The 14892-nt window shown below is 49.4% G+C and overlaps 2 protein-coding genes across 2 annotated transcripts in view; both read left to right on the top strand.

Moving 5' to 3' along the window:
• The window catches only part of MUC16 (mucin 16, cell surface associated), a 51391-nt gene extending 49567 nt beyond the window's left edge, over window positions 1-1824 (top strand). The window contains exon 75 of the mRNA XM_083483540.1: window positions 224-1824. Coding sequence (XP_083339666.1) covers window positions 224-322 — 99 coding nt within the window. The 3' untranslated portion in view covers window positions 323-1824. The remainder of the gene's footprint in view (window positions 1-223) is intronic.
• A 6769-nt stretch (window positions 1825-8593) lies between these two features.
• On the top strand, window positions 8594-10297 carry ACTL9 (actin like 9). The gene has a single exon (XM_083483983.1). The coding sequence runs from the start codon at window positions 8879-8881 to the stop codon at window positions 10208-10210; it is 1332 nt and encodes a 443-aa protein (XP_083340109.1). The 5' UTR covers window positions 8594-8878; the 3' UTR covers window positions 10211-10297.
• Window positions 10298-14892: the final 4595 nt, after the last annotated feature.

Genomic DNA, 14892 nt, shown 5'->3' with positions numbered 1-14892 from the left:
ATTTGTGGACCTTAAGGTCCTCTGCGGGGCAGACCAGGAGAGGCGGTCCCGTATTCAGCCTAGAATAGCATTTGCTACTTTTGCTGCTGCATCACACGGTTGGCTCATATTCAGCTTGTTGTCCATCTGCTGGTGCAGGACAGGAAAGGGAGCATTGTCCACACACAGACCTGTATGACAAGTGTTCATTTTCCCTCTCCTCTGTTCTTTCTGCACCAACCAGGTTGCCTTCTGTCTGCGGAAGAAAGCCGGGAAGTATCAGGTGCAGCAGGACATACTTGGACACTACTTCCCGCACTTGGACATGAGGAAAGCGCGATGATGTGCAGACCCTTTTGCGGCCTTGACTCTCTGCGCCCCACGAGGTGGGAGTGGGGGGGTCTCCTTTCGCACACTGCTCCCCCCGTCCACAGCAAACAACTGTTTTGGCACAGCTGGAACAGACGTCTAGATTAAGAAGTGAATCACAACCAATCAACGCTAGCTTGTCTTGGACCAGACAGAGAAAGAGAAAGAGATGGTTCCTGTATTGCGTGGGGTTGGACTAGATGACCCTCGTGGTCCCTCCCAGCCCTATGATTCTGTGACTATTGAGCATGCTCTATGAGATATTTTGGACATTGACCTCGGCGACCCTGAAGACTGCCAGATTCAGAACTGAGTGGGGAAGCTCCGTTCCAATTTATTTATTAATGCACGGTGGACTTTGGAATGTAATTTTAATATATATATATATGTAGCCACAGATTATTTAACTATTTGTAGACGGATTCTGCCTGGGATGCAGATCAGTGTCAAGTCTTTCTCCCCCCTCCCCACGTTCTCTGAAATGTCCAGAGATGCGTCGAAGGAAGTTCAGACTGCATTGCACTTTAGATTCCCTTAGAATTTTGCTTTTCAGCCTTTATTGGCATACCTTAGACAGTAGAATCGTTTTTTTAAAAACCATCCATAAAACAGTAGTAATATTAAACTCATAAAACATAAAAAAGACTCAGTAGCCACCATTAAATAAATTAAGCAGTTTTAAATTTGACTTTAAAAATCTCAACTAAATATCCCAAAACAATCTCGGCATTTTCGGGACTATCATCCCTCAGCAGATATTGTATCTGCTTGCAAAAAAAGAGTTCTGTTTAGCTCAGGGACTAGGAGATCTCGTTCAGGTCAGGGGCCGACCCCCCTCTTAGGGGGTCGTCCGAGGGCCGCATACCGTTGGAGGGCGGAGCCAGGAGCAAAAAGTAGGCGGGCCTATTTTAATTACCTATGTGTGGTAGGCTACACGCCGCCAGAACGACAACCAGAGGTTTCTATGTCCGACCACTCCTCTTTCCGTCCTCTGTCCAGGCCAGTAGGAGGCATTATCAAAGACACATTTCCATCCAGGCGAAAGCACTTATGGAAGGTGGGCTGGAAGACTGGTGAAGGATATGGCCTGACAAGAAAGCTGTGACCCCAGAAAGAGTCCTAAGGGTGGGGGACACACAAGCTGGAGGTCTCTTGCCCCGTTTTACCTAAAACAAAATAGCAATATTTAGTGATTGTTGGCAGGTATGGTTTTTCTATTTAAGGAAGGGATGCTCTTTTTGGAGAGGTGATGAAGTTTGCTACATTGGAAGGATAATTCCACACCCCCCCAAAAAAAAACCCCCAACAACTGGGGCTGTGGTTTAGGAGAGAACTAGATTCCCAAATAATATATATTTGTACTGTATGTCGGCGATTGATATGATGATTGTTCTTTGTTTTCTAAAATATCTCAATATTTAAAAACGTTCTCGGTTTCTTACAAGCCAATCAATAAACAGCAAGCTGAAAAATGAACTTGAGTTGGGGTGTGTTTGTGTATAAGCATATCTGGAATCTAAAGCTGTCCTACAAGCAAGTGAAACCCAGCGGTAATAATACATCCATTATGCCACAATGCAGCTGATGACGTGAGAGTCAGGTCCTAATAGCATACATTTATTTGCCTTAATCAGTTTATATGATTGTTGTCTTAAGACGGCAAACCCTCTCTTTTTATGATTATTAAATTGAGAGCAGGGTGTGGGGGGTGTTAGGGGAGGGGTAGCTCCCGCCCTGAGTGCTCACTGGAAGGACAGATCCTGAAGCTGAGGCTCCAAAACTTTGGCCACCTCATGAGAAGAGAAGACTCCCCAGAAAAGACCCTGATGCTGGGAAAGATGGAGGGTGCAAGGAGAAGGGGACGATGGAGGACGAGATGGTGGGACAGTGTTCTCGAAGCTACCAGCATGAGTCTGACCAAACTGCGGGAAGCAGTGGAAGACAGGAGGGCCTGGCGTGCTCTGGTCCAGGGGGTCACGAAGAGGCGGACACAACTAAATGACTAAACAACCCCTCTTGTGGGTGTCATGTTGGGCTCCTTCTGGGGTTGTTTGCCGACCTGCACTCTGCAGGAGTGGGTGTGACCAAGAGGGGGTCCAATGGTCAAGAAGGTGGTTTCTGGCCATGCTGTAGAGCAGGGGTCAACAAACTTTCTCAGCAGGGGGTCGGTCCACCCCCCTCAGGCCAGACTATATTTGGGGGGGGGGTGTGAACGAATTCCTATGCCCCACAAATAACCCAGAGGTGTATTTTAAATAAAAGGACACATTCTACTCATGTAAAAACACACTGATTCCTGGGCCGGATTTAGAAGGCAATTGGGCTGGATCCAGGCTCCCGGGTCTTAGGTTGCCTACCCGTGCTGTAGAGGGAAATGAGGGGCAGATGGGGCTCATCCATGGAAGGGAGCCCATCCAGGAGAAGGAAAACTCTGGCCCTAAACCTCCACTGCCTTGCAGGATATCTTCAGGAGGAAAAAAGGCTCAGGAGTGAACCCTACACAAATCCACTCTGGGGAGTCCCTAAGGCAGTTGGATGGCGCCTTGTACACCTCCTTTCGGCAACAGGTGCCAAACGTCTTGCTCTGATTTTCTTTGGACTGCATCAGCCCAGGAGCTCCAGACACAATGACTACTAGGCTTGCGCCACAGAGAAGTCACTTTGGTGCCGCTCAACACCAGCTGAACATGAGTCAACTGGGTGATGCAGCAGCAAAAAAAGCGAATGCTATTCTAGACTGCATCAACAGAAGTCTAGTGTCCGGGTCAAGGGAAGGAATAGTCCCACTCTATTCTGCCTTAGTCAGACCACACCTGGAGTCCTGTGTCCAGTTCTGGGCGCCACAATTTAAGAAGGATGTTGACAAGCTGGAAGAGGGTTACCAAGGTGATCAATGGTCCGGAAACCAAGCCTGATGAGGAACGGCTGAAGGAGCCGGGTATGTTTAGCCTGGGAAAGAGGAGAATGAGAGAAGGTATGATAGCCATCTTCAAATATCTCAAGGGCTGCCACATGGAGGAGGCAGGAGCTTGTTTTCTCCTGCTCTGGAGGGTAGGACTTGAACCCATGGCTTCAAATTTCAAGAAAGTAGATTCTGACTAAACATCAGGAAGAACTTTCTGACATGAACAGCTGTTATACAGTGGAATGGTCTCCCTTGGGAGGTTGTGGACTCTCCTTCCTTGGCGGTTTTGAAGCAAAGGTTGGAGGGCCATCTGTCCTGGATGCTTTAGCTGAGATTCCTGCATTTCAGGGGGTTGGACTGGATGACCCCTGGAGGTCCCTTCCAACTATACAATTCTATCATTCTATGCTTTTGAATCCCAGCTGCTGCAAGCCGCAGGAGGGGAGTGCGACTTGTGATCAAATCTTGCTTGTGGGTTGGCCACCGAGAGAAAGGGATACTGAACTCGATGAGCCTCAGTCCTGATCCGGAAAGCCGTTCTTCCGCTTTCTGCCTCTCAGAATGCAAATACCGTTCATTCTTCCGCCCTCCCAGTCACCTCTCCTGCCCTCGGGGAGGGCGGCTATGTTGAGAAAGGGTGTCTTTCTATGCTTTTGATCCTTACGTGTTCTACGAAAGAGGGAGCAGAGTAAATGGAGCGTGGCTCAACTGAAAGTGAATTTTTCGTGAATGGATGCCCTGGGATGCCGTGCAAGAGATCCAGGGCAAATTGGGAGGGACTAGACGCATGAGCAAAAATAAATGGTGTGTCATGCAGGAGTGGTGAATCCGTTCCAGATCACAAGTTCTCCGTAAGTTGACTATTATTGTTACTATCTTAATTACTATCACTCTGACAACTTGATATAGATCAGCCTTGCCCAACCAGCTTCCCCCCAGATAATAATAAATAAAAATAAATTTTATTTATACCCCGCCTTCCCCGGCCAGAGCAGGGCTCAGGGCGGCTAACACCAGTAAAATTACAGTAAAAACATAATGGGGGGGGGTCAATTTAAAGCACAGGTGAAAATGCAATTTAAAATACAGCCTAATTTTAAAAGTAGCCCATAGATCAAAACCATATGGGGAGGGAAACATAAGAGTCAGACCAAGTCCAATCCAAAGGCCAAGCGGAACAGCTCTGTCTTGCAGGCCCTGCGGAAAGATGTCAAGTCCCGCAGGGCCCTGGTCTCTTGGGACGGAGCATTCAACCAAGTCGGGGCCAGTGCTGAAAAGGCCCTGGCCCTAGTTGACACCAGTCTAATCACCTTGTGACTTGGGACCTCCAGAGTGTTGTCATTTGTGGACCTTGAGGTCCTCTGCAGGGGATACCAGGAGATACTGACGGACTCCAACTCCCATCATCCCTCTGGGCTGCTGGGAGTTGGAGTCTGACCACATCAGGAGGGTCATCAGTGTTCCCTGTCCGTGCTGTAGGAACTGTGGACTCGCAGACTTGCAGAACTGAAAGGGAACCCTAAAGGTCATCCAGTCCAACCCCTTGCAATGTAGGAAACTCAACCCCTGCTTAAAAACCTTCAAGGAAGGAGGGTCCATCACCTCTCTTGGGAGTCTGTTCTACTGTTGAATGGCTTTAACTGGCAGAATGTTCTTCCTGAAGTTTAGTCGGAATCTCCTTTCTTGTAACTTGAAGCCATGGGTTCGAGTCCTGCCCTCCAGAGCAGGAGAAAACAAGCTGGCTCCCTCTTCCATGGGACAGCCCTTGAGATATCTGAAGGTGGCTCTCCTATCTCCGCTCAGCATCCTCTTTTCCAGGCTAAACATACCCAGCATGCTCTCCAACATTCCTCCAGTGAACACAAGGGATACAGACGTTCACCAATCACTGAATCACAGAATTGTGGAGTCGGAAGGGGAACCCAAAGGTCATCTAGCCCAACCCCCGTCAATGCTGGACTGATAGCTGAATCATCCCTGACAAACAGCTACCCAACCTCTGTTTAAAAACCTGCAGTGAAGGAGTCCAGCACCATTTTTCTCACACTATAGATGATAATTGCATCTAAGCCATATCATGTCCTGGATAGCTCAGTTGGTTGGACCATGGTGCTCATAACGCCAAGGTTGCAGGTTCGATCCCCGTATGGGAATTGTAGTCCCAAAACAACTGGAGACCCAACTTTGGGAAACCCTGATCTAGATTAGCAGCTTTTCATTTTGGTGGGCTTGTGATTAATTGATTCACTCCTGCCACCTACTGGCAAAATTAAGGCATTGTTGCCTTAACTACGTTCAACGCGTTAGGACTATAGTAAACTGCCTTGTACCCTCTGAGGCTAATGGTCTGTCTAGTTTAGTATTGTCTACACTGACTGGCAGCGTCTCTCAGGTTTCCCAGCCTTGCCCAGCTGCAGATGGATTGTTGTGGCAATGAAAAAATGGGTATAAAAAAGTCAAATTCCTGGATGCCAAGATCCAGATTTCTGGCAGGCACTTTGAAGAAGCATTTTCCTTTACTGGGCCCAAATTTTCCAAAATCTGCCTTCATTGGATATTAATAAAAAAGTAACTTTTCACGGTTGCATTCCTATCAGCTAGTGCTCAGAGATAGACCACCTCTGAAACTGCAGGTAGTAGCCATTGCTGGCCCTCTGTGAATTTGTCCAAAGTCATTCCTAAGAACATCAGCAGTTCCTTGTTTTATTGGGCCAAAGGGGCCCCCACTAGGTCATGCAGAAAGTCACAGGTTTGGTCTTGGGGGTCTCCAGAGAGGAGTCCCCTTGTCTAAAATCCTAAAGTGCTGCTGTTAGTCAGCATACATAATGCCTGCTAAATGGGCCTGTGGATCTTTGACTCACTCTGTATCCATGAAGGAGAACGTAAGAATGTTAACATAGGTAAAGGTAAAGGTACCCCTGCCCGTACGGGCCAGTCTTGCCAGACTCTAGGGTTGTGCGCCCATCTCACTCTAGAGGCCGGGGGCCAGCGCTGTCCGGAGACACTTCCGGGTCACGTGGCCAGCATGATGAAGCTGCTCTGGCGAGCCAGCACCAGCGCAGCACACGGAAATACCGTTTACCTTCCCGCTATAAAGCGGTCCCTATTTATCTACTTCCACTTAAGGGTGCTTTCGAACTGCTAGGTTGGCAGGCGCTGGGACCGAGCAACGGGAGCGCACCCCGCCGCGGGGATTCGAACCGCCGACCACGCGATCGGCAAGTCCTAGGCGCTGAGGTTTTACCCACAACACCACCCACGTCCCTAATGTTAACGTAAGAATGATCTTTTGGATCAGGCCAAAGGCCCATTGAAACCAGCACCCCGTTCTCTGGGCAACTTCCAACACATATAAAAACACAATAAAACACCAAACATTAAAAACTTCCCAATACAGGGCTACCTTCAGATGCCTTCTAAAAGTCAAATAGTTGTTTATTTCCTTGACATCTGATGGGAGGGGACGTTCCACAGGGTGGGTGCCACCACTGAGAAGACCCTCTGCCTTCTTGCAGCGAGGGAACCACCAGAAGACCCTCGTAGGAGGACCACAGGGTCCAGACTGAGTGATGGGGGTGGAGATGCCCCTTTGGGTATACTGTGGTACCTCAGGTTACACACGCTTCAGGTTACAGACTCCACTAACCCAGAAATAGTACCTCGGGTTAAGAACTTTGCTTCAGGATGAGAACAGAAATCGCGCCGCGGCCGCACGGCAGCAGCAGGAGGCTCCATTAGCTAAAGTGATACCTCAGGTTAAGAACGGTTTCAGGTTAAGAACGGACCTCCAGAACGAATTAAGTTCTTAACCCGAGGTACCACTGTACTGGGCCAAGGCTGTTTAGGCTTTAAAAATCAGCACCAACACTTTGAATGGTGCTCAGAAACGTACTGGGAGCCAGTGTAGACCCTTTAGGACCAGTGTTATTGTTAGTTTCTGTTTGCTACTGAGCAGCCGCTTAGAGTCACAGGACTCTGTTTACATTCCAGAGACCTTCCAGACTCTTGGAAGTCTCACGGGAGATGGGAGACGGGATGTGACGTTAGCGGTTTCCTGTTTCCTTTGTTCCTTTCTTTCAGTTGCTCTCTGCTCTCATAGAGAGAGGATGTATGTCTTTTCTGTCTGCGTAGCTTAGAAAATAAAGCATAGTGATGTAGCCATAAATCTCATCACTTCTGCGTGCTGTTTTGGATTCTCTGCTGAATGACGATGTGACTGGAGCCTTATCAAAGGCACAGGTCGTTAATTATTCGTCGGAGGGTGATTCCGAAGGAATCGGCTGGAAGATGAGCTTTATCAGCTTGGTCAAGTGGAGATTCCAATTTATACGGTCCCGGTGGCCGCTCCCAGTCATCAGTCTGGCAGTCACATTCTGGATTAGGTGTTGTTTCTGAGTCACCTTCAAAGGCAGCCCCATGGAGAGCTCATTGCAGTAGTCCAAGCGGGAGATAACCAAGGCACAGACCACTGGCGAGACAAGGAGCAGGCAGGGAGGGGCTCAGCCGCCATACTAGCTGGAGCTGGTAGACAACCACCCTGGAAACAGAATTGACCTGTGCCTCTATATAGCTGTGAGTCCAAAATGACTCTCAGGCTGCGCACCTGGTCTTTCAGGGGCATGGTGACCCCACTCAGGACCAGGGAGTCCCCCACATGCCTGCCCCCTGTCCTCTAGAAAGAGCACTTCTGTCTTGTAGGGATTCAATCCGTTGATCACCATCCAGACCCCAACCACCTCCAGACACCTACACTGGATGTTCTCTGCCTTCACTGGTTCTGATTTAAAAGAGAGGTAGAGCTGGCATCATCCGCATACTGGTGAACACCCAACCCAACCCCCCTGATGGTTTCATATAGATGTTGAAAAGCATGGGGGAGAGGGCAGAGCCCTGAGGCACCCCACAAGTGAGAGCCCAGGGGTCTGAACACTCATCGCCCAACACCACTTTCTGGACACGGCCCAGGAGGAAAGAGCGAAACCACTGCAGAACAGGACCCCCAGCTCCCAGCCCTCCTAGACAGTCCAGGAGGATACTGCGGTCGACAGCCGCTGAGAGATCCGGTTAGAACCAAATACCCCAAAAGGAAGCCCACACACAGAACCTGAGTGCAACAGAGCATTGTGATTCCAAGCAGGTGCAACTCCCGAGGTGTTTCCTGTCCCCAGCTGTGGATGGAGGAACCATCACTTATCTGTGTTTCCAGATACAAAATGTGGACCCCTTAGATGCCACTCGCTCAGGAGAGAACATGCCCAGCTGAATTGTGGTGTTCCGTGTTCATGGAATCATAGTGTTGCAAGGGACCCAAAGGTCATCTAGTACTGAAGATTCCAGGATTCCAGGCCTGCCACCCATTGTCTCTCGCGGAACAATTCAGAGCCTCCTGACGACCAGCGGTGGGATGGACTGAACGCCCAGGTTTCGCGCTTTGAGCGATGGTCGGAGGGAGGCAATCGCAGCCGGCCGAGACCAAGTGGCCTGTCCCGAGCCACGTCACCCAAGGAGCTGGTGTGGTGTCATAGTTCCCTTTGTGACAGAGTGAGGCAGAATTCTGCAGGGCACTCTGTGTTGTTGCTCAGTGGCTGACCTTGAAGAAGGGGGTATCCCAAGGGCCCGTTCAAGATGTCATTCAGGAGTACCAGAAGAACCAGCCCCGGCCCTTCACGGACAAGGAGCCCAGGATCCTCACGATCAAAGAGCCCCGGGTCGAGGCCGGTCAGCCCAGGACGTGCTGGAACAAGGAACACATCCCCGGGATACACACTGGACCGCTCGTCCAGATCGCGGGCATCCTCGAAAGAAGCTCCTCGGTCAAAGACTCCGGAAAGAGGGCGCTCAGTTGTGAAGACAGGAGCAGTAATCATCGATACAGGTACGGGGACATGTAAAGCGGGGTTCGCAGGTCAACAGACTCCTCAAGCGGTCATCGGAACGTTGGTTGGGCACCCCACCGAGAAGTCCATGAGGACCAGGAGAGACAGGCCGGATACCTTTGTCGGGGAGCGGGCGCGGTTAGAGCCGGACGTCGATATCATTTTGCCCGTCCGGCACGGCATCATCATCGACTGGGATGCGGCGGAAGTTCTGTGGAGGCACCTGTTCTACCACGACCTCAAGGTTGCTCCGGAAGACCACGCCCTCTTGATGTCCGACCCTCCGCTCTGCCCTACGACCAACAGGGAGAAGTTGGTGGAGGTGGTCTTTGAGTCGCTCAACTCCCCCGGGATGTACGTGGCGTACCAGTCGGTGTTGTCGGTCTACGCCCACGGCAAGATCAGCGGTTTGGTAGTGGACACGGGACATGCCACATCCCACGCGGTCCCCGTCCACCAAGGGTACAATCTGCCGCACGCCACCGAGAGGATGGACATCGCGGGCGCCAACATGACATCTTTCCTGATGGACCTTCTGAGGAACATGGGGCATTACTTTGATGAGAGGATGTTGGATGTCATTGACGACATGAAGCAAAAATGCTGCTATGTGGCCTTTGATTTTGAGACCGAGTGGAACCGTCCGAAGAGGGAGTACATGGCAGACTACCAGCTGCCCGATGGCCAGATCATCAGCCTGGGCAAAGAGAGATTCCAGTGTCCAGAGATGTTGTTCAACCCTCCGCAGATGCCCGGACTGAACCTTTTGGGGCTTCATGGTATGGCGCTGAGAAGTGTCCGGAAGGTCCCCGAAGAATCCCGGAAGGAAATGTACGAGAACATCATGCTCTGTGGTGGCTCGTCCCTCTTTGAGGGGTTCGAGAAGAGGTTCTTGCACGACCTCATGGTGGCTGTGCCCACCAACACGAAAGTGAAAGTCACGGCCATCCCTCTGAGGAAGTACTCTGTTTGGACTGGGGGGTCCATCCTGGCTTCCCTGAAGAACTTTCAGCCATGCTGGATCCGGAAGGAGCAATATCACGAACACGGCCCCTACATCGTCCACCGGAAGTGCTACTGAGACGGGCCAGGCGAGAATCCGCCGGGGGTAGTTTGGAGCTGGGGTGCCAGGGGACCAAAAATAAATCAGTTTGCATAGGAATGACAACGAGGCTCGCAGTTATTGGCTGGAGGGGATGAGCTCGGCGTCGGAGGCAGTGCTGGGGTCAGGGAGACAACAAGGAAAGCAGCTGTTAAGAATGAACTTTATGGGCTCCCTGCACAATTTATCTCCAAAGGGGCTTTTGCCCACAGCTGTGCTGGAGACCCCCGGGAAGGAGGCGGCAAGCCCCGAAGCCTCCTTGAGGCTGTTACAACCGTCACCGTCTTTGCTGCAGGCAAGGAAAAGCAGCAGAGACCTCTTTTCCTCTTCTTTTTAATAGATGGATTTCATAGAGTGAGAAAAAGAAAGGAAAAAGTGAGTGAAATGGGGGGGGGGGCAAAACGCTGCTACATTAACATGCATCAATATAGGTAAAGGGACCCCTGACCATTAGGTCCAGTTATGGCCGACTCTGGGGTTGCGGCGCTCATCTCGCTTTACTGGCTGAGGGAGCCGGCGTACAGCCTCTGGGTCATGTGGCCAGCAGGACTGAGCTGCTTCTGGCAAACCAGAGCAGCGCATGGAAACACCGTTTACCTTCCCACTGGAGTGGTACCTATTTATCTACTTGCACTTTGATGTGCTTTCGAACTGCTAGGTTGGCAGGAGCAGGGACTGAGCAACGGGAGCTCACCCCGTCATGGGGATTCGAACCGCCGACCTTCTGATTGGCAAGTCCTAGGCTCTGTGGTTTAACCCATCAATATACAGATGTGTATATTCTTATTATCCTAATATACATATAATTGCCAATAATCTAATATACTTTGTGTGACCCTATTCCCAATATACCGTATTTTTCGCTCTATAAGACGCACCAGACCACAAGAAGCACCTAGTTTTTGGAGGAGGAAAACAAGAAAAAAAATAGTCTGAATTTCAGAAGCCAGAACAGCAAGAGGGATCGCTGCGCAGTGAAAGCAGCAATCCCTCTTGCTGTTCTGGATTCTGGGATAGCTGCGCAGCCTGCATTCGCTCCATAAGACGCACACACATTTCCCCTTACTTTTTAGGAGGGAAAAAGGGAGTCTTATAGAGCAAAAAATACGGTACTCTGTGTGAACCCATTCCCAATATAATTGCATTTATCCAAAGAAAGTATGTGCCTATAAGCTGTCTGTTCACAGACCCTCCAAATGTCCCTGTTTTCCAGGGTCACCCCCAGATTTACAGAAGGTGTCCCAGTTCCTTATTTGATCCCGAAATGTCCCACTTTACCTTAGGACGTCCATATTTTCACTGGAGAAATGTTGGAGGGGATGGAGTTATCCAAGCCCCGAGCCATCTGAAGGGAAGTTTTTCAATGTTTCATGGGTTTTTTTTCTGTTTGTGCCCCAGTCAGATACTGTAGTATAATAATAATAATAATAATAATAATAATAATAATAATAATAATAATAATAATAGAATAGGACATCCCTATAGAATAGGACATGCCCCAGTCAGATACTGTAGTATAATAATAATAATAATAATAATAATAATAATAATAATAATAATAATAATAATAGAATAGGACATCCCTATTTTTGATGGAGGGTATGAAAAAGATGAAAATAAGTTGCCAATGTTGTCATGCTGTCAATCCACTGATTAAGAGGAATTGTATCTCTGTTCTTTCAATTCATTGTCCTGTTGTCCATTTACATACAGTGGGTATATAGTTCAAGAGCATATTCACCTCTGAAAATCTTAAATTTTTCCATAGTGCATTGTTCATATAGTCCAGGCCTTTCTCCCAAAACTTAGTCAGTGTGCGACATAGCAGAAGCCTATGTTTCAAAGAAGCATTGTCCATATTACATCTCCAACAGAGAGATACATTAGATGGCCCTTTCTTATGCAAACACCAGGGAGTCCAATAGATTCTAGATAATATTCTATTTTGTATAAGTCTTAATTTAAGATCTATTGGTATGGCTGATACCGAAGCCAAGACGTCTTTGGCCTCTTAACTTGCAGCCAAATTGCTTGTGCTAGGCTCCATGCTGCGGTTGTAACCACCACGGCCTGTGGTCAATTCTGCTTGCAACATTTTGCAAAGCCTCTTTGTGGTCGGTTCCCTTTATCAATACATCTCCTGCCTCCCCCCACCCCACCCCCCAGCAACAGGAAAGAGGAAACATAATGTCGCCATTAAATAAAAATAATTTTTTATTACTTTTTGAGCAAGTGGATAGAGACACAATCAAGGATTTGCCCGTTTTTGGTTTCATATGTACCAAGTGCTCCTGAGCATGGGCAGAGCGATTTCCTCACTTCCTCCTCCGAGTAGAACATTCCTCTCCCTTTCCCCCCACATTGTAAGCATGCAAGGGCAGAGAGCCTTCCTTCCGTAAAGGGAGAGGGATTGCGTGGGATGCGATTTTAAAGGTTGCTCATAGTGCCTCTGAGCATTTGCAGAGTGCCTTCTCTAATGAGAAGCAGCAGGTGGGTTTTAATGCATCCCTTAACAGTGGAAGATTCAAGGAAGGAGCAAATTTAGTTCCCTGTTGTGGACTCTCCCTCCTTGGAGGCTTTTAAGCAGAGGTTGGACGGCCATCTGTCCTGGATGCTTTAGCTGAGATGCCTGCATTGCAGGGGGTTGGACTAGATGACCCTTGGTGGTCCCGACTCTACAATTCTACATTTATTCTATGATAACAAAAAAACCAAACAAACCAATAACTTTCCTCCCCCCCCCAAAAAAAAACCACACCCCACATTTAAAAGGCCATGGGTTGTTTAATCAGCCAAAGGCCTGGTTCTAGAAAAAGCCAATGCAGTTCTGGGCTGCATCAATAGGAGCATAGCATCTAGATCAAGGGAAGTAATAGTGCCACTGTATTCTGCTCTGGTCAGACCTCACCTGGAGTACTGTGTCCAGTTCTGGGCACCACAGTTCAAGAAGGACACTGACAAACTGGAACGTGTCCAGAGGAGGGCAACCAAAATGGTCCAAGGCCTGGAAACGATGCCCTATGAGGAACGGCTAAGGGAGCTGGGCATGTTTAGCCTGGAGAAGAGGAGGTTAAGGGGTGATATGATAGCCATGTTCCAATATATAAAAGGATGTCACATAGAGGAGGGAGAAAGGTTGTTTTCTGCTGCTCCAGAGAAGCGGACACGGAGCAATGGCTCCAAACTACAAGAAAGAAGATTCCACCTAAACATTAGGAAGAACTTCCTGACAGTCAGAGCTGTTTGACAGTGGAATTTGCTGCCAAGGAGTGTGGTGGAGTCTCCTCCTTTGGAGGTCTTTAAGCAGAGGCTTGACAACCGTATGTCAGGAGTGCTCTGATGGTGTTTCCTGCTTGGCAGGGGGTTGGACTCGATGGCCCTTGTGGTCTCTTCCAACTCTAGGATTCTATGATTCTAGAGAAACATTTTTTGTCTGGCACCTAAAGATACATAATGAAGGTACCAGGCAATCCTCCCTGGGGAGATCATCCCACAAACAGGGGGCCACTGCAGAAAAGGCCCCATTCTCGTGTGGCCTCCCTCCGGACCTCTTGTGGAAGAGGCACACGGAGAAGGGCCTCAGATGTTGATTGTGGGGTCTGGGTATGTTCCTATGGTGGTCTTTGAGTTCCTTGTTATTATATTTTTCATTCCTATTCAGCCTTTCTTCCAATGGGCTCAGGGCAGCATACAATAGTCCTTCCTGCTGCCCACCATTTTATCCTCGCAAGAGCCCTGCAACACAGGCTCGGCGGAGAGTTTGTGTCTGGCCTAAGGTCACACAGAGAGCTTCAGGGCCGCCCAGCTGCTGGCAATTTGAACCCGTCTCTCCCCAGTTCTTAGTCCCATCATTGAAGTTCTGCCACCACGTTTGAGCTAGTGCAAGTATACAAAATTAATTCTACCTCCTTCCCCCTCTTCTTCTCTACCCCTCACCCCCCCAGGCAAGCCCCCTCCTCTTTAACAGTCGGGGAGAATATTGCGTGAAAGGACCACGTCTGCGCTGCGTGTTTCTTCCTTCCCTCCCCCACAATAACACAACATTCCTGCTTCTGATCTTAATCTTGCTTTGCCGTGGACTCAGAAAGGTTCCAAACCACCGTCCTGATCCAAATATCTGCATCCGAAAGTTGGTTGCTATGCCATAAGTCCCATATCATCCTCCCTCTCCAAGGACTGAGCCTCGTCCTTTTCCGTACAGTGTTTGTGGATGCTCCCATTTCCCCAGGAGTTCAAATAACTTGCCTTAATCCGAAGTTTATGGGGCAAGACAGAGTGGCGTTTGTTTGCCTGCAGAGTTTGAGAAGCATCCGGCAACCTGCAAGGGGGCGAGTTGGTCCCACCCAAAAGCCTTGGTGGGGTTTGGGGTCGGCCATGCCTCCCTGCTTCGCCAGCGGTCAGTGACACAATTGGGAAAGGGGGTTCTCCAAACCCCGGGAAACGATGGCCGTAACTGTGGACGAGGTGGTAGTCGAGGAAGGTTGGGGAGAAGGCCGGTCTGCAAAAAGTGGGTTCCTCATGACCCCTTTTGGGCAGAGAACCCAAGCCTGGCGGAGAACCTGGGAGGTTCCCGGAGAGGTAGATAAAATCCGCTGGTTCTTGAGCAGCAGGGGGGTCATGGCGAGCCCTGAAGCAGCCCCCATCTTGCCTGGGAAGGAGAG

This window comes from Podarcis liolepis, assembly GCF_965112155.1.
Source record: "Podarcis liolepis genome assembly, chromosome: 18".
NCBI lineage: Eukaryota > Metazoa > Chordata > Lepidosauria > Squamata > Lacertidae > Podarcis > Podarcis liolepis.
The sequence above is the reverse complement of the archived record's forward strand: the minus strand, read 5'-3'. Positions and strand labels throughout refer to the sequence as shown.